Source organism: Eupeodes corollae, chromosome 1 (genome assembly GCF_945859685.1).
Source record: "Eupeodes corollae chromosome 1, idEupCoro1.1, whole genome shotgun sequence".
NCBI lineage: Eukaryota > Metazoa > Arthropoda > Insecta > Diptera > Syrphidae > Eupeodes > Eupeodes corollae.
In genome coordinates this window covers 211,935,493-211,959,252 of record NC_079147.1, presented here as the reverse complement: position 1 = coordinate 211,959,252, position 23,760 = coordinate 211,935,493, and the positions used below count along the sequence as shown (strand labels likewise).

Genomic DNA, 23,760 nt, shown 5'->3' with positions numbered 1-23,760 from the left:
GGCTTTGTTGCAAGAGACATTTCCTGGCCGAGCAAATTCCGCCAAGATCACCGCTGGACATTTTTTGTGGGGCTACGCGAATGACAGTGTTTATGCAGATGAACCTTTAACTCTTGAGGACTTAAAAATAAACATTGGTCAAGTTATGGCTGAGATACCGCCCAACTTGTGTCGAAAAGTTGTCGGAAGTCACCTCACAATAATCGATGCTTGAAACAATTCGCGTGGTGGTCATTTAAATGATGTCAACGTTCAAAATTTATAAAAAAAAAAGAAATATGTATCAAGATCTTTTATATTATTTACTTTTACTTTTGAAATCGCTAAAATGATAACCCTGTACAAAATATTTACTGTACTTCATTTTGGGTTGATAGTTTTTTTTCCAATTTCTCCAAATAAAAATAATAGACTAGCGTACCTGTGCAGGAACTCCCGAAGGTAAATTTTGTTTGCAAGTGAAGTTTAACAAAATTTATCATGTGTTTCAAACTCTCTGTAGACCGTCTTGGTTATTCTTGGAATTAAAAACATTTTTATTTTTTTTTCACTTATCATATTTCTTGCCAATTATTGACTACACCGAAACGTCAGATCTTGAAATATGTTTTAGTTTTTGAGAAAACAATTCCATCTAATATAGTTTCTTTTTTAGTCAAGTACTTTTTTTTCTTTGGACAGAAAGAGCCGTTTCCCTAAATCCGGTAGATCCAATTTGCTTTTCTAGGTTTTCGAATTAAAGTCTGGACGCAACATGGCAGACACTCGAGAAAGCAGCGAGATATTATCGATTATAACCCCGATAAGTTATTTTTTTCAATATAAATGCACTCCACGATTTCAAGCTAACTTAATTCATTTTCATTATATAACCAATACCTTTCGAAGGTTCCTCCCCTGGCTAAGCTCATCCTAAGACCCCTCATAGGGTAAGAACGAACTTTTCCCAGAAAATATAAAACACCGAAAAAACAATTTATCGAAAGCAACGCTTTGTGTAATCGATTATTTCATTCAAATAGACGAACCATTTCTTAGGATACTATTCTTTTTATTCCAGTATTTCATATTTTTGTATTACAATAAAATATTTAATTCTTGAAGAAAATTCCCTTACTTTAGACTACTTATTTTTCAAAATTAGTTCAGTGAGCCAGAAAAGGGAGACGTTTTTGGCGTTAGGTAAAAAGTAGAAAAATTGCATTTTACTTTACTTTAGTTGGCGCTGCGGCCCATTGTGCTCCTGGGCCTATCGCCTTTTAGGTTTTGATAATTTATCAAACTACTCAAGTCTATTAATTTAGTCTTTAGACAATAAATCAGCAAAATTGCATTTTGGGTTTTATATTAACGTCTTAACTTCATTTAAGTCCTTAGACCAATGTCTGACTTAAGTCCTTTTTGGCTAACGTCAAAAATATATGTTGAGTATGATATGCCACAGTATTACGTCCCAGGCCTTCAGCTTACTGACCTTTATACAAAGTTTAGACTTAACAGTTGAACACCTGGTGTACTCAGAACATATTCCGGTGGTAATTTCTTGTGATTTCACTAAAGATTCAGAACAACAAAATAAGGTCTTTAACTTTTACCGAAGCTCTAGTGGTAGGAACGTTTTTTTATGCCAAGCCAAGCACGTTTGAGTCTTGTAAACGACTATAAAATTCAGCTGATAAGCGGTGCTAAATTATAAGTTGTGTGTGTCGAACAATCCGCCCAACTATTCCAAACAAACTTTATGAAAATGAACTTTCCTCAGGAAACAGAAATTAGTAGGGAATTTCCAGAAAGCTTCTGCAAGTGTATAATTTTCCCAATTTTCAAGAAAGGCGACGCGACGTACACGAACCAACAAGCTATTGTCGCATATCTTTTATTAACTCTGTCGTGAAAATCTTTACTGATGTGATTTTAGTCGGACTTACATTAAGGGTTCAAGATAACAATCTGCTAAGCGAATAGCAAACTGGTTTTAGAAAATAATGGACAATATATTTTTATTAGCATGTATCGTCAGATCATTTCTAACGGGAGGGAAAGAAGTAATACACTTTCTTCATTGACTTTAAGTCAGCTTTCGATTCAATTGGTCAGAATGCATTGTTCTACAAGTTAGGATGTTCAAGTGTATCGTCAAAAATGTATTTAAATTTAAAATACGCTGAAAGGGGTCTACGCGAACAACCAAACAACGCAACGGTAAGAAAACGAACAGAAAGATCAGAATGGTTCCACACGACATCAGGTGTTAAACAATTTTACTGTAACCTATGGAGTCTGGCTGTTAATACAAATAAATCTAAGGTAATGATTTCACAGAGGAACAGGTAGATATGCATGTTAAAATGTATATCTCGATGAGGTGAGCGAGTATAAATATTTGGAGTAATCATAACTGCATCACTATCTCTAAAAAAAGCACTCGAGGGCAAAGCTAATCGAAGAAAACAAAGCTATCAAGCACCATCTTCTATATCTTCGCATTTACGATGCAACTATAGTATATATTGAAAGTTACAGAGCTATCAACTTATCGGCTACCTCACATAACCGTAAGGCATATTCTTTCTCGGAAATCAATGTGAGTCCTGAATCCTATATATAGACAATTAAATTACGTCATAGGTGCGAACATTTTTTTCGACGAAAATGAAAACAATCAAACAATCAGCTTTTAATTCATTAATTTAATATCAAAATCAAATCAAATGGTGTGGCGCAACAGTCCGTTGTGAACCAGGGCCTAGTGACTTACAACTCTCAACCATTCCTGTGTGCGAGTACTGTTGTCAGGAATGGAAGGGACCTACAATTTAAGGCCGAATCCGAACGGCTAATTTGAGAAAGCACTTTTTCATGACAAGAATTACTCTTGAAGGATTTGTCAATTCCTCGCAAGAGGCAGTACCCGCGAAAATTATTTTTTAAATTAAGGTGGCACAGGCAGGGATTGAACCCAAGACCCCTTGCATGACAGTCCAACGCACTAACCATCATGCCACGGGTACTAATATTAATTTAATATATCTTTCCATTATCTTTTTGACATAAAAACTATAATTCGAATACAATTATGCCTTTGTTTATAAATTCTTTTTAAAACCACACTTTTACTTCTTCTATTATCTGCTATTAAAAAGTTTAATAAATTACCGCCTTAAAGTACATGCAACTGATATATATATAATCGATAACGATAGTTCATTATCAACAAAATTTGTACTAAAGTGTAACGAATTTTAATTCAATTGGAAACAAAATTTTTCCTTAATCAAAAAATTACCTGTTTTTTGTAAATTCATTCGACATTACCTTTGTTGTTAAATCAAATTACATTAATTATACAAGAAAAACACAATCTATCCTGTCAATTAAATACTCCACTCTATCTGTCAAAATTAAGTTAATTCTAACCATAATTTTAACATCCTCTTCCTCTTGTACCCAAACATATTAGAACAAATGATTCGCCAATATCACAATTCGAATTTTGGGATAATCCACAGAATAAACATTCCCAAATAATAGAAAATGGAATAAAAAACCTTTGCTTACTCAGGACCAATGTTTGGAATGTAATTTCCGATAGATAGATTTCCGATCCAACTTACCAAAACGACTGACCGACCAACAAGCCAGCCAGCCAGCCATCCAGCCAGCCGGTAAGCCCATCTAGCCAACCAACCAAACAGTATTAGAAAAACCAATATAGGGTTATACGTTATACCTTCGGTAAATATTTATACTAACCCTTTGACCAGCGGGTATTTTCAAAGACAAATCCGTGATAACATTTGCCTTTTGGCCCTCATATCGTATGCTGACATTTTCAAATGCTATGTCACCCTTTTGTGGCCATGAAATTGGTACCGATTTATCTGCAAATAAATGACAGAAAAAATGTGTATAGAGTGTTTGTATTCAATTTTAGGATATGTTGTTTACAATTCAATAAAGGTATTTTTATATATACATACATTTTGTAACATATACATATGCATATGTACATACTACACACATACATAGATTTTGAAAATCAATTTATCAAGGCTGCATGACGGTGATGGCAAGAATTAAGGACATGTACATTAAACAAATGGCACGTGACTAAATTGTTCAATTTCACCCATCATCGATTTGGGGTTTTTGGTATTTAAAATGCAACGTGCAGACACGGAAATATTTATTTCAACCAAATAAAAAAGATACATATATAAGCTTACTTTTAAGAACGTGCGGTCCTTGTTGTTACGGATAAAGACATTAATTTTAACGTGAAATAAAAAGAGAACAAGGTTTAAATACTTTCTTTTTTAGTATTTAATTGAAAAACCTGCTCAATAAAATTTTATGATTTTCAATCAAACTTTCAATATTCGTATTTTATTTTCTGTCACATTTACCTACAAAAGTGTTCTTTTTTTATGGGAAGGATGTAAATGAAGATAAAGTTTTGCTTATTCGGAGTTTTGTCTCCATTGTTCATGCTATGGAACATCTCGTTTTTTTTTAAGCCTGAAATGTACCTTTATTCATTGTTATCACAGCTATAAGAAACTAAAAAAATTTCGAATAAGATAACCTCTTGCAATAATTTGATTAGCAGCTGTCAGTTTTAAGGTTACGTTTTTTAATATTTGACAAATGAAAACTTTGTAATAATTTAAAATGGACCGATACACGTTTCAACAACGCATGGAAATTTTTAAAATTCAGCTGGGTTCCCAACATCGAGTGAAATGAAATCGAAATCTAAATTAAAACTCGAGTGAAATTGTTTTCAAGGTTCTGCCATTCGTCCGATTTCGAAGCTTCGAATGCTTTTCGAAATCAATTCAAGACAAATTAAAGCAGCTGACGTACATACATACATACGTATAACAGTCATCAGTCAATAAATAATTCAGTTGATTGTCATAATTTGTATAAATTCGTATATTTTTATTTGTTCTTAGCTTTTCAAGCAGAAAATAACAAACTGTTATACATGTTAGTATGTACAAGTAATATAGAATTACATTAATATTTAGCTGGATCAAATCGTTCTGGTGGTCTGCTCATGCGACCTCTTTTTGTTCTTTGAAAAAAGTCATCTTGATCATTTGAATTTGTAGACCTTTCAGATGTTGATGATAAAGAAATATTATGTTCCTTTATGTTTTGGGAATCTGTTGTTTCTGCACTGTTGTTTTGAACTATTTCTGTTTCTTTTTCAAATTCTGGTAAATCGGAGTCTTCATCATTTGTATCAGGATTAAAGTTAAAACCTTTTGTTTTCCTTAAGTGATGGTTATTTCTTCTTAGTTTAGTACCGTTAGTTGTTTTGACCATAACAGATCGAGGATACTCTGTATTTTCAACAAGTCTAGCAGGGCTCCATTTTCGATGTCCAGTTTGAATTCTCACTCTATCACCAATTTTAAAAGGTTCACTTGGTTTACTATGTAGGTCTGCAGTTTTTTTTGTTTCAAGAGTGCTTTTTTTAGTTCATTTGGGATGTTTGGTACAATTTTGGGTTTCAGACTATTGATATCGATGGGAATAATAGTGCGTGTTGAACGGCTAAATAAACGCTGACATGGTGACTTCAGCGTTTCACTGCGTGCAGTATTGCGAGCATCAGCATTGCCTTATATACATCACTATTGTCCAGTTAACATTGTTTGATTAAATTTTTGATTGTTTGGACATTTCGTTCGGCAAAACCATAAGATTGTGGAAAATTCAGAAAATATTTTTGAGTTGTATTGTGGACCACCATCTGTTTAAAAAATTTCTGGTATTCCATGCATTGAAAACCATTTCCTTAAACATGAAACAATTTCAGATGATGTTGATGTTTTGAGCTTGCAAAAATCAGAAAATCCCGAGTAATGATCAGCAATCAACAAATAGTCCTTTCCAGATGCTTTAAATATATCTGATAATGCTATTTGGAATAGATATTCTGGAATTGTCCTTAAAGTGATTGGTACACGAATATTGCTTTTTTGTGTTTGTTGGCAAACATAATTGTCGTTTGACCATACTCGTATAGAGATTACGTGCTCTTGTCAAAGTCTTAACAAGTCCTGCATGACCAGCATGTAATTGCTTGATAGTTGAATGAATTTCTGATTCGGGAACAATAACTTTTCGCGCTTTGAATAATAATCCACCATCTATTGACAATTCTTCTGTAAAAGTAGAATATCTAAGTATAGACTTTGGTAAAAGCTTTTGATCGTTAGGCCATCCTTTTTCAATTATTTCTTTTAGTAAACAAAGTTCCTTGTCATTACTAGTGGCTACTACAAAACGTTTCTTGGCGTCAACTGTTAGAGCTAATACTATATTTACTTGGTATTGTTCATCACTTCCAACTTCTTTGGTTCCACAATCTCTGCTCAAGGTATCAGCAATCGGTATATCAGTTCCTTTTACGTACTTAACATTTGGTGAATATTGCAAAACATCCCATGCAACTTCTTACATGCAAATTTAATCGCCATTGCTTCTATTTCAATTTGTGAATAGTTTTGTTGTGTGTTAGAAAAAGCTCTTGTTGCATATGCTACAGGTTGACCGTCTTTAAGTAAACATGCACCCATTGCTTTAGAAGACGCGTCAACTGATAATTTCACGCTTTTGTTTACATCGTAATACTTAAGCACTGGAGTAGTTAAAATCATCTTCTTAAGTTTATTAACAGCTTCTTCTTGTTCAGCATCCCAAAACCACTTAACATCTTTATGAAGTAACTTACGCAATGGTTCAGTTAGTTTCGACAAATTTGAAATGAATTTTCCTAGGTAGTTAACCATACCCAGAAAACGTTGTCATTCTTTAATGTTTGTTGGATATTTTAACTGTTTAATTGCTTCAACCTTGTCTGCATCAACCTCATATCCCTTTGATGTAAATATATGACCTACAAATTTTATACGGTTTTTTTCGTGTTCGCACTTATTTTCATTTAGTTTGAATCCAGCTTTCTTTAAAGTATCTTTTACTCTTTTTGTAATTTCTTGTAACTTTTCTTTTCTTTTCTTTTCTTTTCTTTTCTTTTCTTTTCTTTTCTTTTCTTTTAGAGTAAATGAGAATATCGTTCATTGCAATTTCACAGTTTTCAATACCACTTAATGTTCGATTCATAACTTCTGAAAATATTTGTGGAGCTGAGCTTATTCCGTATGGTAATGGCAGATATCTATTCACTGACCTTAAGTTGCCAAAAACCTTTTCGACAATCCATCTTCGTAAACCATTTTGCTTTACCTATTCTTGCTGTAATTTCTTCTACTGTTTTAAGTGGATAGTGTCTACGCTTGATATTTTTATTCAATTCAGTGGCATGCATGCAAATTCTAATTGTATCACTTTTCTAAACAATAATCATAGGTCTTACTGCTGGTGTTGGGTCTGTAACTTTTTGAATGACGCCTAATTTTTCCATATTCTCTAGCTCAATTTTAACTTTGTCTCTTAAGGTATGTGGTATTCGGCGCGGTGAAATAATTTTGAATTTAGGATCGTCAATAAAATCAAATCATATTCGAAAGCAGTACAACAGCCTAATTTTGCATCTTCATTATTGTCAACAGTATAGACTCTTAGTATGAAACCCAACTTTTCACACATTTTTCTTCCCAAAATAGGTTGTAGGGTTTTTTTCAACGATTTTGAAAAGTATTTTTTGTATTTTGTCATTTTTCGTTTTTCATAAAATTTGTGCTTCGCCAATAACTTTGATCGAATCATTATTGTATGCTATCAAATGTTTCGCGGCTGACTTTTTGATTGTGGCCTTTAATTTGATTGCTGCTCTTTTTGACAATACATTACATTCAGCGCCTGTATCTAATTTAAGAATAAGTTTCTTATTGCAAACACTTACTGCTTCTGACCATTTTGTGCTCATCGTTTAATGCATCGACTTTCATTTTGATTGAACTTATGGTATATTCAGAATCATCACTCTCATCGCTGTCATCAGTGGTTTCATAATTATGAGACTGACTTGAATTTTTTATTCTGTTCACTTTTTTGGCAGGAGTGCTCCATTTTGTATTTTTATTTTTTCTTGTTGCAGGTTCATCTTGTTTAGATTTTGACCGATACATTTGTTTGAAGTGTCCTTTGAAACCACATTTGCTGCTGACTTTGTTAAAAGTAGGGCAGCTTTTTAATCCATGGAATGTACCACATCGTTTGCAATCAAAGTCTTCATTCTTAACGGTATTTTGGACGACTTCGTATGCTATAAGGTTTTCATTTCTTTTGCAGCTCTTTCAGCTGATCTACACATTTTTTTAGCATTTTCTAGTATTAGTTCTTCCGCATTCAAAATTTTTGTTTATTATCTTATTTTGAGACGACTAAGACGATTTGATCCAAAACGAATTCGCCAATTTGTTTCGAGTTGTAGGACCATTTTTAAATTTGAGTTTGCACTCGATGAAGAAAATCTTCGAAACATTCTCCTGATTGTTATTTTGTTTTATGGAAAATGTATCGTTCATAAGTATTATTTTTTGGTGGTGCAAACTGTGCGGCTAATATTTTTTTATTTGTATTGATTTCTTTTTATCTTCTGCAGTTGCATTTATATATTATTGAAAAGTTTCAGTGCGTCTCGACCAAGAGAAGATAGTAAAGTTGCAGCTTGAATAGCTTCGTCCTTTTTGGATAGTTCAATCGCTGTGGAATAGTTTTTGTACAACTCTATCCAGTTATTCCATTCTTGAGACATGTCTAGTTCACTATTTATGATCAAGGGCTTCGGAGGTTTGAGCGACATGTTTATTTTAAAAGATTGGTTTTGGTTTTGATTCAATTCTATGTTTATTTTTGATTCAATTCTATTTATTCATTTTTAATCTGGCACCATGTAGTATCGAGTACCAAATAAAAGATATGTTTATTGTTTGATATCTAATAATTAAATGAATTTTTATTTAATATTAAACTGACAAATAATTATAAGGTTGTTTATACGACACTCTGGTGTTGAAGTTTAGTTTTTTTTATTTTTATTCAAACTTTTATGGAATAGACATTTGGCGTGTTGAACAATAGTTTTAAATGCTTTGAACGTTTACCTATCTGCAAAGTAGAAGCTGCAACCTCCCACTAACCAAGTGAAAGAAAAGAAGTGAAAAGAAGTTAAGATTTTTCAAATTCAAATCACTTGAAAATCGAAATGTAGAACACTGAATTCACTTCGTTTTATTTCGAAAAAAAATGAAATCGATATCAATAAAATTAATTTTTAAACTCCAATTTATATTTTGATTCGATTTCAATTTTATTTCGAGTGAAAGTGAAATGTACAACCAAGCTGTAAGAAACTTTTGTCTTGTTGTCTTGAAGTATCTTCTTGACCGTAGTTCCAGCTGGAAAATGTGTCCCGAAGTGCTTACCTATAAAGAACAATCTAAAGTCCAATCAATGAACGAACGAAATTGCCTTTACCTCAAAAACAATCCAACAGTTTTGAAACTTGGTACACTTACTAAAGGATGTCTGTTGATGGCCTAAAAGAAAGTTCCTATGAATCTGATGTGAGCTCTAGCGGCAGTTAAGAGAAACATGGAGTTTGTTTCAGTTTTTCACGTTTATCTCGAAAACTATTTGTCGTACCAAAAAATGTTGTTCCATAAAATTAAAACTTAAAATCTTCTACAAAATTCAAGCTTATTAAATTTCCTAAAGAAGTATAATATTAATTTGTTTGTACTTGTTTTAGTTTGTAAAATAACTCTATCGGCATTTAAGGAAAACATGTGATGATTTTTTCAAACCTGAAAACGTTTCTGGAAGTTTGTATAATAAAGAAAACTGGCATTGGAAATAGAAAAAAGAAAGTGCATAGCAAAAGGGCACAGCATTATATCAGCAATACTAAGCAGCATTGCCTTATTTATATACAGAAAGCTTGGATCTAAGCAGTTGGTTAACCTTATATCAAGCTTAGGGTTTTTTCTTCATACTGTGAAGCTCAGTTGTTGGAGATATCAGCTATTTGCCGCACGCGATCAGATTCCAACGGTTCATTTAATTAATTTGTGTTTGATAATGAGGACTTTAATGTCAGAACGTTCCATAGGAAAAGAAACCGACAAAAGAATGCAAAACCATATGTCACTCTTAAGTTTGCATCAAAGTTTACTGATATTTACGATGTTTCAGGATTGGAAGGGTACATGCACTCAATAACAACATACTTGTTTAGTGCAAAAACTAAAATCATTCTTCTTCCGTTCATAAACTTTCCACCGTTCGACTATAATACACTTTACACTGCAATGCACTATGCTGTCTATTTGTGTGACAAACTTGGACAAATTCCTGGTGGTAACATTTGACCAGCCTCTTTATATAGCTTCATCTGAATCAGTCTTACAAAATGCGTTGTCAGATTGGGTGGTTTTTACCTGTTAATGTCCTATACTGGTACAATGGGGTTTCTGAAGAGTGGAAGTGGCCTGCAAGAGTTAATGGGTAGTATATACGCCCCGGTTTCTGTTGAAACAATGCTGCAAAGAAAGCTTTCGCTAGAGCAGCTCTTGTTTTAATACTGATACAGACATCTTTAGCTAATATAATAATGGAACAAGTAGACATAAGACAACATGAACTAAAGGAAATCCAAAATCTCACGGAAAATGTTCTTGATGAGTCTCATTCGTTATGTGCACTAAAACAAAACCTTCATTTGATCCATCTTAGTGAGAAACTACAAACAATTCTCAGTAAATTCAAATCTAATGGACCGACAGCAGTCTTATGGATTTATAGTTGTTCAATATAATAACATAGCTTAAAGATTTTATTCACGCTTAGCGGTCTGGCGATTAAACCATTCCTGTGTGCGAGTAATGTTGTCAGGAATGGAGGGGACCTACAGTTTATATGCCAAATCCGAACGGCTAATTTGAGAAAGCACTTTTTAATGACAAGAGTTACTCTTAGAGAACTTGTCAATTCCTCGCAAGAGGCAGTACCCGTGAAAAGAATAGATGGCATATGCAGGGATCGAACCCAAGACCTCTGGCATGACAGTCCAACGCACGGGTACTACGCGGTCTGACGATTGCCCGTATTAACTGTGTGAGAATATGATTATATATTTCCATGTGCCGGACACTTCTCGTACGCCAAATCATGTCGTGATAAAATTGCCTTCTGTGATGACCTCAGATGAATTTCAAAACTTTGTGCAAGAGGGTAACTTTACTATGAGAAGAACTGACCGATTTTGAACAGGGTTGTGATCGGACCAAAACAATTGAACAAACACTAATGCGTGGAATGAAGAGTTTGGGTGGATTGACACCAGGGCGTGGAATCACTGATAGTGTACTTAGGAAATGGGTTCTAGGGCAGACTGCTACTCATGAAATTTGCTCATCATTCGAAGAATTCACTGGCGTTCTTCTTTTTTCTACTAGGAAGCAACCTAAAGATTTTGGGACGCTCGTAAAATAAGAGATAATACAGACATTGTAAATATACCCATACTAAAAACGGTGTTTATAAGGCTAAGATAAACCATATCAAATCCTTTAACAATACACTGTGTGATGATTTTGCAAAGTACAAAACTTTGTCTTCTATATACGGTTGAAATCGTTTTAGGGTCTTACTTACTTTTTGAAGATTCTCATTAGTAACGAAGTTTTAAAAATCTTGATTTTAACGCTTTAGTGGTTAATTTTTAAAGTGTGTGATTATGATTCCGAAACCTGATTTAAACTCTGCTCGAATTAAAAAAAAAACATCCCTTTACAACGTTATCTTTTTTGAAATATATTTCAAAAGCTTGAAGTTGAAGCTTGTCCCTTGTTCAGAGGAAAAATTCGTAAAAAAAACACAAATTAATTTCAAAACCGTTTCGCCTTTTTCTATTGAGAACAGATAAGGTATGAATGGTTCAGCGTTTTTTTTTTGAAAATTTTATAAAATACTATAAATATTTCAACTGAATATTGAAGATAGGAATTGTAATTTAAAAACCACCAAGATTTCTTTTGGGTGAAAATAGTGTTCATCATAAATCATTTGAAATTAAATTTAATTGTTCTGTTTTAATTGAATCAGAGTTTTGTTTTATTTTATGATTTTAAAAATACTGATTTTCTTGCCATGAACCGATATTTAGAAACCGTAAATTGGCAAATTATTTATAATTGTAGTAGTTTAGAAATGGCTTTTGCTATATTTTGAAACATATAAGATGATGCTATTGCTAATTTTCTTCCTTTAAAAAAATTCAAACATTCAAAAAGACAAATTTGGTTTAATAATAGTTTGTCTAGGTTAAAATATGTAGTAGCTAAACTTCGTAAAAAGTTTAAAATTTCGGATTCTTTTCATTTATTAGATCTAGGAGTACTAATTCTTAAGAATTTACATATAAACAATATATTTGGTGTCTTGAATCGAAAATAAAAACTAATTCGAAGTGTTTTTGGTCATTTCTAAATACTAAAAGAAAATCAATTGGAATTCCTTCCACATTTTCTTACAATGGCATTTTTCTGAAAATAAGGAAGTTATTTGTAATCACTTTGCTTTATTTTTCGAATCGAACTTTTCTAATTTGGGTTTAGTATAATCTAACAAATGAAACACTTAGTTTCAATTCTAATATTAATGTTGGTGACCTTTCTTTATAGACAGCTGATGTATTAAATGCTTTATCGTCGCTAACTAACAGTTTCTCTGCCGCACCGGAGAATATTCCATCTAAAGTTTTGAAGCTTTCTAAATATAACCTAAATACCCCACTTTGCTTTATTTTAATTTTAAAACAAGGAGTATTTTTAGATACATGGACACATTCTCTGATAACTCCTTGGCATAAATCTGGATTTAAAGCATCTGTGGAAAATTATAGACCTTTTGCTAAGCTTTAGATAATCCCCAAAATATTTTAATCAATTGTAAAAATTAAACTTTTTAGTTTAGTTCAAAACCATATTTCCCTGCATCAGCATGGCTTTATGAGTGGTAGGTCTACTGCAACAAAGTTAGCAATTTTTACAAATTACTGTCTTGGTTGTTTAGAAAATCGTATTCAAGGCCTTTGATCGAGTACAACATAATATTCTCTTAAAAAAACCTGAATTGCTTGACTTTCACTCGAATCTTCTTAAACAGATCTGAAGCTATTTGGGTTGACGAAGACAATGTGTTAGAATTGGTGATGTTCTTTCCAATGAAATACAACATTTTTCCGGTGTACCACAAGGAAGTCATCTTGGTCCGCTCCTTTTCATTTTATTTATAAATAATAAACTGAATTGTATTAGAAGTTCTAGATGTCTTTTATATGCTAATGATAGTAAAATTCAATTTGATATTGATAATATTTCTAAAATAAGGAATCCGATATGTTTTGATTACAAAATTAAGAAGCAGTTCTTTATGAGGTTAAGAAATCAAAAAGATTTAGTGTGATTTTTCACTCGAATATGAATTTTTCACTATAAATTGACAATATAACTTCAAAAACTAACGTGATGTTGGGATTTATTTCAAGAACTTCTAAGTCATTCGAAGATCCTTGTACTTCAAAAACTCATTTTGTATCCCTTGTAAGAGCTTTACTTGAATATTGTTGTATATGGAATTCCTTTAAGAATATTTTTTTTTTGGGTGTCAACTTAACATCTTATTTTAAATTTTTATAATAAAGATGGTTTGAAACTGTGAAAAATTGGATGAAAAGTTATTTAAGTTGAAAATCCATTTACAATTTTCCGGAGTCACTCTGTATTTTCACACGGTGCAATTTATAAACTTAAGTACAAAACTGATAACGTATTAAAAATGATTGTAATTCTTGTCTTATATTGCATCAAGTACAAGATGAATTTTTGTTTAACGACAGAAGCAATAAAAAAGGACCTCCACTAAAAGGTATTATCAACTCCTTATTGCAGAGTGCAGACGTTTTTCATCGTTAAGATTATTGCATTTTCTAAAAATAGCTTTTTTCGAATTGGCAATTTGATGTTTTTATGGCTTAAGAGGAGGGTTTTTGATTTATAAACCGATGACTGCAAAAACCTCAAGACAACAAAAACCAAAAAAAAGTCGAAAAAAGCACACACTTCATTGACTATATATGCAGCAGCTTGTGTGTTGGTTATTCCTTCTTTTTTTGGGGTCGACACAACCTCAGCTCTCAGCCATCATCTGTTTCGAGGACCATAATGTATATTTTTTGTATATCTATGTAGTTATATACTTTTACCATCTACAGAACTTGCCACAACCACCCCAATTTGTGCATATCTTACAGATGACTTCATCCTGGCAGGATTTGAGCGGCGGCGGCGACGGCAGCGGTAGCGTCGAAGGATTCACATGGTTTGCCTCTTGACTGGCAAAAGATGAAGTCTCCTCATTGTCTCTACGCGGCTGCTGGTTCTGTTGCTGCTGGTGCTGCTGCTCAGCATAATATGCAACACGTTCCACGGAACCCACATACATTTCCATGTCAGCATAAAGTTTTACCACCCAGTTAAGGTAGATCGGCACCAAGAGAGTGTAGTTTATAGCTAGACCAACAAGTGATGGCGTTGGTCCATGTGTCGTTGCTGTTTCTGTTTCCATATGAGAAGCATTATTGTTTTTTGTGTTGCTGCTGCTGCTACCGATGGTGCTGGTGGTGTTTTTGTTGGTGCTAATAGTAGCTGCAACCAATGCTGTCAATATAGCCACAAAAACGATTACTGCGCCCAAGTAATCCTAAGAAATAAGGTATAAGAACCCAGGTTATATAAGTTTAGCATAAAAACGATATAAAATACTCGTAAAACTTACGAGTGTGTATAAGCTAAGGAAAACAAACAAACAAAGTTGATAGATTTTTGTAAACGTGTGAAAAGGCTTGAGGTTATTAGATGTGAAAGATTATGAAAATGTTTTTTTTTTATATTTTTTTTGGCCCGAAGTAAAAATTAAATATGAAGAGAAAGTTATTAACAAACTGAAGATGCGATTAGACTTAGTTTAAACTCATTCTGTAAGCTTTCAGTCCTGAGGTAGGATCCAAAGCAATACACATTGACTGCTAGACCTTGAGGGAGTCCTGTTGTGAACAATTCGTATAACAACAGTGTTTTTTTAATTTTCTTATCAGGTTAAGGTTTATATTTAGCAACTGAGCGGATTATTATTTAAAGGAAAATTAAGTTATTATCGTGTACTGTTAAAAAAGTTATCAGACTATTCTAAACAATTTTAAAATCACCAACAATATTTTGCATATGATGAAAAAGTTTGATTTTTGTAGTTGCATTTCTTAAAAGTTTTTGTTTCTTCAATACCTTATATGTTTTACGAGATTTGCGTACTATTTTTTGTAGATTTCCTTTTTTATGAAAAAAACTGACTGTTGGATTTTAATAAAAAGTTCACTGAATGTCGAAAATTACATTTTCTAGGAGTAAATCTAGTTTGAAGCTAATATTTTTAATTTATAAAAAGAAAATTAAGTCGAAAATCTGTTTTTACCAACTTTTATTAATTTTGTTTAGATTTTTATTTTTTGTAAAAAAAACTGTCAATTTAATTTTTATTTTACAGAATGTTGAAAACAATCAGTTTCACGTGAACAAGATTCCACCCGAAATTTTCAATTCGCCTATTGTGAGTTTCGGGTGAAAAAAATTCATGTTCGAAAGATTTTCCTTATTGGGAACATTCAATTCGGGCGGAATGAAATGTCATTCTCAACTAAAATATTCACTTATTTTTTGGAGCCGAGTTTAGTGTTAAAAAAAAAATAATAATACAATAATTTTATATTTATGTGAGGAGCAAATCAATCAATTGAAAACAAAGTGATATGCTGCTCAATAAAATGCAGGAAAACCTTGAAAAAGCACGCGGCTTTTGTAAAAGAAAGCAAGGACAAAATCAATGCATTTTGGAAGCGGATCACTTTGTAACTCAACAGCGCATGACCTCCAATCAAAACTGGGGTGGAATCGGCTAAGGTGATTGTTGATAAATGACAATCAAAATTTTGATAATTAAAAAGCTATCACAAAAAAATGTGATAGTCGCTTTCAAACAAATTTGTTTATTCCGAATAGAGCTACTAGACGCTTATACAAACGACTGGAAAATTTTCTTAGTTCACTTTGTTTCTTTTAAAAAACACATTCATGTGACCGACAAAGCTTACGACAATCGAAAAAAGCAAGGAAAGTAAGAATTTTATTCAAAATCAGCCAATTTGAAACTTTTATTTAGATATTTTATAAGAATCAATTTAAAATTTCACCAAGGCAACAACGAATTTTGACAATTTGAATCTGAAATTGTTTAATCGAATTGAATTGAGTTGAATCATCTTACGCAGACGGAATGAAAATGATAGTCAATTTGACTATCAAAAAATTGATAGTCAACAATCACCTTAGCCGATTCCACCCCTGAGTTCGAATGGAAGAAGTTAAAGACTCACTTTTATTTTTTGTGCTAACTCAAAAATTAGGTTTGGAATGACCAAAAACGCTACGTGCGAAAAAAGCTGCTACTAATAAAATGTATGTGAGAGGCACAGGATGTGAACCAAACAGAACCAAAAATTCTCTCCTGGCGAAAAGGCTATTTTCCAACTCGTTGGGGGTGTTGGAACTTCGCAATATTTTAGATTGAAACCTACCAAAAAAAGAGAACAAGGCGATGAAGAAAATCGATGTCCCATTTAGGATTTGTTTGACACAATTGTTGTTTATGAAGATCAAAACCAACAAGGCACTGAAGCCTTCAGGTGAAGTTGGAACTGAAAATAGCAGCGACCAAGCAACCACTACTGCTTCGACCAGCCGGAATACCAAAAAACAGAAGATTGGGAAAATGAGTACCCTAGAAGTAGTCATGGAGCTTCAAACTCAAAAAGACATTTGTGGGAAATTAGGTGAACATTAGGTGTTCAAAAGGTAGACATGTGCATTCAAGAGGACACAAGCGTCCACAGGTTTTTCTCAAAACCCACCTCTGTCTACCAACTCCTACTCTCACCTCTCCGCGGTGAACATCAGGTGCCTAATACCTCAACTGGAGATCGGGTTCCAACCCCAGTGGAAAGTTGTTGGGGGCAGCAAACGAGAGAGGGGAAGGGAGAGGTGTTTCGACTAAGGTACCTCTCTTTATCGAGGGGGCAGCGGGGCTGTACCGTCGGGGTGACTTCCTGGCCACGTAAAAAAACCTTTAGTTTCGAAGCAGCAACAAGCCTCGAATACGGACGGATTCACTGTTGACAACCCACGCAAACGAAATAAGGACAACGAACTTCGGATATGTACGTGGAATGTTAGGTCCCTTAACAGACCACGTGCAGCCGAACAATTAGCGGAAGCCCTACAGCCATCCAAGAAGTGTGATGGGATGGACCGGGAAAACGCAAACTAAAAGACTGCTATATCTACTACGGCGACTGCTACCGAGAATAAAAACAGCGTCTATTTGGGTGTGGATTTGTTGTTGGAACTAGGCTCAGGCAAAAAGTCTTGAGTTTCAACAGTGTGAGCCAGCGCATCACGACAATCCGCATCAAGGCTAAATTCGCCAACATAAGCCTAATATGCGCGCATGCCCCAATAGAGGAAAAAGATGAAGACACCAAAGACATATTCTTCGAGCTCTTGGACAAGACATATGAGCAGTGCCCTGGCTATGACATTAAAATTGTCTTAGGAGATTTTAATGCCAAGCTAGGAAGAGAAAACGTCGTTGGTGGCATAATCGGAAGATACAGCCTGCACGACACTACCTCCGACAACGGATTCAGGCTGGTCGATTTCGCTGCTGGGACGTTCTGGTAGCTAGTACGCAGTTCACGCATCTTAATATCCACAAGGGGACATGGAAATCTTCTGATCAATCAAACGTCAACCAGATTGACCACATTGCGATCGACGCACGACACTTCTCCAGTATCCAGGATATCCGAACATTCTGAGAGGCCAACATTGACTCGGACCACTACCTCGTTGTAGCCAAGGTACGGCTACGGATATCCCGATCCAAGCCAAAACAAGGAAGTACTGTGTGAAGTTTCGATGTTAGGCGGCTACAATTGCAAGAGAATGGCATGTTCTTTTCCGATCGGGTCTCGAATAACCACTTAAGGAGTCCCATGCTATCTGCATTAAGCATTGAAAACCAGTGGCAACATTGCCTTGCAGCCCACAGAGATGCCGCCTCTGAAGTGCTAGGTTTCACACGGCCACCACAGCGAAACCCCTGGTTTGACGACGAATGCCGGCAAGCGCACGCAGCGAAACAAGAGGCATACAAAACGGCGCTGCACAAAAGGACTAGAGCTGCTCGCGAGCTCTACGAGCAGAAGAGAAGAGAGGCACACCGGCTTCTTAGATGGAAAAAAAGAGAGCATGAAAAGCGCGCGATCGAGGAGATAGAGGGATGTTACAACATGAATGAGGTTCGTAAATTTTACCAAAAGGTAGTAGAACCGCAGTCGATGCTTAGAATATGGAAAAGGCACTTCTCCAAATTATATAACTGCGATGACGAACCGAACGTCTGAAGCCATTCGTCAACAACCTGATTGGTCCTTATCAGTGTGGCTTCAGACCAGGAAAGTATACTATCGACCAAATATTCACACTACGGCAGATCTTGGAAAAAACCCAGGAGCTTCAAATCGATACCCACCATCTCTTTATCGATTTTAAAGCCGCGTATGACATCATCTACAGGGAAGAGCTTTAACGAGCAATGTCTAGTTTTGGCATCCCTGTCAAACTTATCCGTTTGTGCAGAATGACGATGGAGAATGCACGCTGCTCTATCAAGGTCGGAAAAGATCTTACCGATGCATTTGATGTCAAAAAAGGTTTTAGACAGGCGATGCACTGTCATGCGACTTCTTCAACATCGTTCTGGAAAGAATTGTGCAAAACTCAACCGTCAACACTAGAGGCACAATCTTCCAAAGATCCATCCAATTACTCGGATACGCAGATGATATTGACATAATTGGAAGACCAAAGCGTGATGTCAGTGGAGCTTTTTTGAGCATTGCGACGGAAGCGAAGTAGATGGGTTTAGTGGTCAATGTATGCTGTCATCAAAAAAGGACACTGAACGACGACGTCTAGGACGAAACGTCACTATGGACAGCTATAACTTTGAGGTAGTTGAAGACTTTCTCTACCTAGGCACCGCTATTGATTCAGACAACGACACCAGCGCTGAAATCAAACGAAGAATAACTCTTGCAAATCGCTGCTTCTTTGGACTTAGAAGGCAATTGAGAAGTAAAGTCCTCTCTCGAGCATCTAAAATCACCATCTATAAGACACTCATCATCCCGGTTCTCATTTATGGCACTGAGGCCTGAACCCTGTCAAAGAAAGATGAGAGTGTCTTAGGATGCTTCGAGAGAAAAATTCTTCGGGTGATTTATGGTCCCGTACGCATAGATGGAGAATGGAGGAGAAGATATAACGACGAACTGTAGGGACTGTACAGCGACACTGACCTAGTAAGCAGAATTAAAGTCCAACGGCTTAGATGGCTAGGTCATGTAGCGCGGATGGATATCAACGCTCCAGCCCGGAAGGTCTTCGAATCCAATCCCGAGGGACGGCGCAGTAGTGAAAGACCGCGACTGAGGTGGCGCACCCAGGTGGGAGAGGACCTCAACCAACTTGGCGTGCGAAACTGGAGACAGCTAGCTAGGGACCGAGCTGGCTGGAGACGCGTGTTGGTTGAGGCCCAGGTCTGCCCCGGACTGTAGCGCCACCTTAAGTAAGAACATGGAAAGTAGTTTAAAAAAGCTATATAGATCATTGAATAGCCTAAACGACAAAAAAAGAAAAATTAAATGAGAAGATGTGACACCATTACAAAATGGAAAATTTCAGAAAGATGGAAATTGAAGAATTCATAAACAAAAATCGTACGATGATTGGGCTGGAGGAGTTGAAAATTAATAATAATAATTTTGTTTATTTTTTGGATCTTTATTTAATAAAAAAAATATAAATCCTTTGCTCTCATCACAACACAATTTTTTTGTGTCACTTAATTAAATTCTTGCTGGTGTCAAAACAAAAATACACTTCAATAGGTTTGTTTATTTTCTAAAGACAAGTACTCAAATGTTTAGAAACAGATACCGAAATTTTGTATTTTTACCGATTAAGTTATTTTTTTGCAGGTAAATCGATTGGAAATGGATTTAAAAGCGTGTTTTCACAATCAGTGTCCTCGATTTTAACAAAAAATTGCAGCACTACATATATTTATTCGGGTTTTTATATTCAACAGGGAAAGTTGGTTCAGATATCATTCTCTGTTTTTATCAGAGATGGCAAAATTTATTGTGAGCTCAGCTCTATAAACACGTCAATTATTCGAACTGTCAGTCCTGATTCCAAATGAAATTTTATTCGGGCGAAACTCGAAATAACTTTTTAAATTCCGGGCGAACACAAATATTTCGGTCGATCGATTTTCCGGGCAAAACTCACAATATTTCTTATAAGATAAAATTGGTTTAAGTCGAATATCTCAAATTTATATCATAACATTTAATTCAAGCCTCTAGCGTTATTGGTTTGTGAGATATTAAGAGTTAACCAAAATGTTCACCTTTTTTTAAACTGCTATGGTAAAAAACCACCCTGTCAATTTTCTTGATCGCCCTTTCTGCATTATTATCTTCAAAACAACATTTATTTTAAGTCAATATCTTTACTGGTTCCTGCGCTATAGACGACGAAAAAAACGTCACTCACATAGGAACTTACATACACACACATTATAAGGGTACACCTAGGCGTATACGCACTTTTTTAATTGAATTTTTGTGGAGGAAATGTAATATATGTGTTTTACGTTGAATCACTATTTTTATATAGAACATTGGGAGAAATTTGGTTTGGTTAAGTTTTATTTTTAATTTGAACTAACTCGCAGATTGGAAGAAGAGGTATAAAAAGTACGCATACTTTGGAACTTTACTCGACTCACCCTCAATAGAAAAATAAATAATGATGGGATATTAAATAATGTTTGTTAAGTTGTTAAACAACAGAAAAAATAATAAACTGAATATAGTATAAGCATATAATAGAAATTTAAGACTTTGTTTGTTTATTTCAAAATCGATTGAAGTCGAGTTTTAAGGTTTGATTTTTATAAATTTATTTAAATTTGAAGTTACATTATTGTCTTCAGTTTTAAATTGTAAGAAAAATAGGTTTGACCTAGGAATGAGAAATAGTTAGCTGTATATCTTCCTTTTGGTGTTCTAAATCATGTGCAAGAAGTCTTATACAAACTCGTATTTAATTGCAAGTTTTGGACCTCCAAAAAAAACTGTGAAAACTGCTTTTTTGTGATTATCTCTACTTAAATAGGTCATATGGAGCTTAAACCTTTACCGAAATTGTCAAAGATACAATTTGCTGAAACATTTGCCTTCATCATTTTCTTATACGTTCAAAAGTATCAGAAATATCTAGAGGCAAAAAGAGTGCATCACTGAATATTTTTTTTTTAAATACAACTTATGGAAGTCCATAGGTAACGAAGCTATAAACAAATTTTCACCTAACTATCTCCCATTCCGAGGTGGACGCCTTATTTTACTCGTATATTATAATTTATACAAAATTACTCTTATACACATATATTACAAGTATCTTATAAATATGATAATAACCATAGATATCAACTTACCAGAGCAATGCCTAACCAGCGATTGCTGGTGTTCAGGAGTGTAAATGCAATATTGTTAGCTTCTAGATGTTTAAATAATTTCTCTGTAAATCGTGCCTCCTGACTATAAGCTCGAATGGTTACAGCACCTTCGATTGTCTCAGATAAATGTGATATAACAGGTGAATTGGTCATGTTTTCAATTCGTTGAAGTTCTCTGAAAGCAAGAATTATAAAATGAAGGCTACATTCTTTTACAATAAACACAGAGTATTTTAGATTTGAAATGATATGCTATATAAACGTATATCTTTGTCTTTAACTAGTTTAAGACTACTTTTACTATTGTTTAACTCTAAAAACTGAAAACGCTTACTTTCGTTGTAAAAGAAAAAAAATACAAAAATAATGTTCTTTGCTGAAAAAAAACCTTTAAGTCTATCAAATAGATCCAAACATACACTTTGTTAAAAAAGGAACTTTGCAACATGTTTCTTTTTCCGAATGTTCAAATATTAACTTGTAACAGACTTTTAATGAATTTTTCTTCCAATATATTTAAAGTGTTGTTTTTCCGTAAAAACGTCCCAAATGAAAAAAGCTCTTTTCAATAATTAGCTTCATTGCATGTGATTTGAAAGAAATTCTTTGGCACATTTTATATGGTATTTCAATTCCATTAGTTAGCAGAAATGCTTCATGGTCGAACGCAAGTGTTCAAGTGTTTTAAGACAAACAAGTTCGTCTGTCTTGTATTTATATATTGGGTTCCTTTTTTGATTTTTTTATCCTGAAATTGTCTTTAATATTATAATATCCCTACAGTACTTTGGCAATTTTTTGTAATTCTTAAAATTCAGTGGCCTGTTATGATTTGATCTCGTCTTGTATAGGGATTTTCTCCAAATTGTAAGCTTTTTAAAATTGTCCATTAATGTTCATCACTATCTCTCACAAAAGAAGTAGTACGGGTAACTTAACCTTTTTTTCCATAAAATGAAAACTCATATTTTTATATAAAAATTAAAGAGGTTATTAGGGTCAAGGGGGTAAGCTTCCTTTGTTTTTTAACCAATCCAACTAAGGAAAACCAGAATAAGTTCAAGCAAGCCAGGAAGACCATCAACGTGACCAAATTTGTGCATGACCAAAAATTACCGCAAAAACATACTTTCATGTCCTAAAGGTAGTAAAAATGTTTGGGCATTCGTTAAAAAACATAAGGAATTCTTATTTTTCCTCAGTTTTTGCGTTCGTTGTCAATGATACTGTCACTAAGCAAATTAGTGATTATATCGGACCAATCTTTACTCGTACTTTGGTGAGAGTCCTAAAAGATCTCAACACACATAAATCCGCTGATCCAGATGATATCCTCCAATTTGTTTTGAAGGATACCATCTTTACCATCTTTTCCATCTTTCCTACTCCTCGTTCGAGCGGATGGAAAACATAATTTATCCAGTCCATCCCCATAAAAGGCGAGTCTTCCTCACCTCGTCAACTGATTGAACTTAAGCCCCTTCTTCCCAAGGTGATGGAAATGCTGGTAAAGGCCTTAAGGTGATCTAATGGTTTATCTTACGGAATAGTGGAGCAAATCTCGACATCGTTCTGGAGAAAGTAAGATTATTGCACTTGATATTTCAAAGCAATGGACTGATCATGATTCCCTCCTTCATTGGATTAGTAATTATTAATAAGATGGTTTCAAGTCTAAAAACCACTAAATAAATGCTGGTATGCCCCAGGGCTCTGTTCCATATTTAACACTCTTTCTCATTTATATAAATGTTCTCCTGTCTGCAACTTCTAATCCAATACATTGTTTCGCTGACAATGGAACCCTTAGCTTTTAATATTCATTTTCAAGCTCCAACCCTCTTCCTCTCATGTGGAACTGCAACGAAAAAATATGGTAAGCTTTCCAACCTTAATAGCATTGTACAATGGTGAATAAAAAGCCGTTTGGAATTTAATGCTTCTAAGGCGATGCAAGAAGTTTTTGTCCCCTCTGATCTGGGTGATATCTAGAAGACTTATACTCGTATAAGTCCAAAA

The 23,760-nt window shown here is 34.4% G+C and overlaps 1 protein-coding gene across 2 annotated transcripts in view; it reads right to left on the bottom strand.

Annotated features, from left to right (window-relative positions):
* The window catches only part of LOC129940694 (ATP-binding cassette sub-family C member Sur), a 98,278-nt gene that overhangs the window by 7,151 nt on the left and 67,367 nt on the right, over positions 1-23,760 (bottom strand). Inside the window, exons 19-21 of one of the 2 annotated variants that reach the window (XM_056049115.1) lie at positions 21,721-21,916; positions 14,292-14,742; positions 3,754-3,881 (exon numbers count right to left, since the gene is read on the bottom strand). In XM_056049115.1, coding sequence (XP_055905090.1) covers positions 3,754-3,881; positions 14,292-14,742; positions 21,721-21,916 — 775 coding nt within the window. Of the gene's footprint in view, positions 1-3,747; positions 3,882-14,245; positions 14,743-21,720; positions 21,917-23,760 lie in introns of those variants that run through there. The other variant, XM_056049116.1, reaches the window with a different exon arrangement.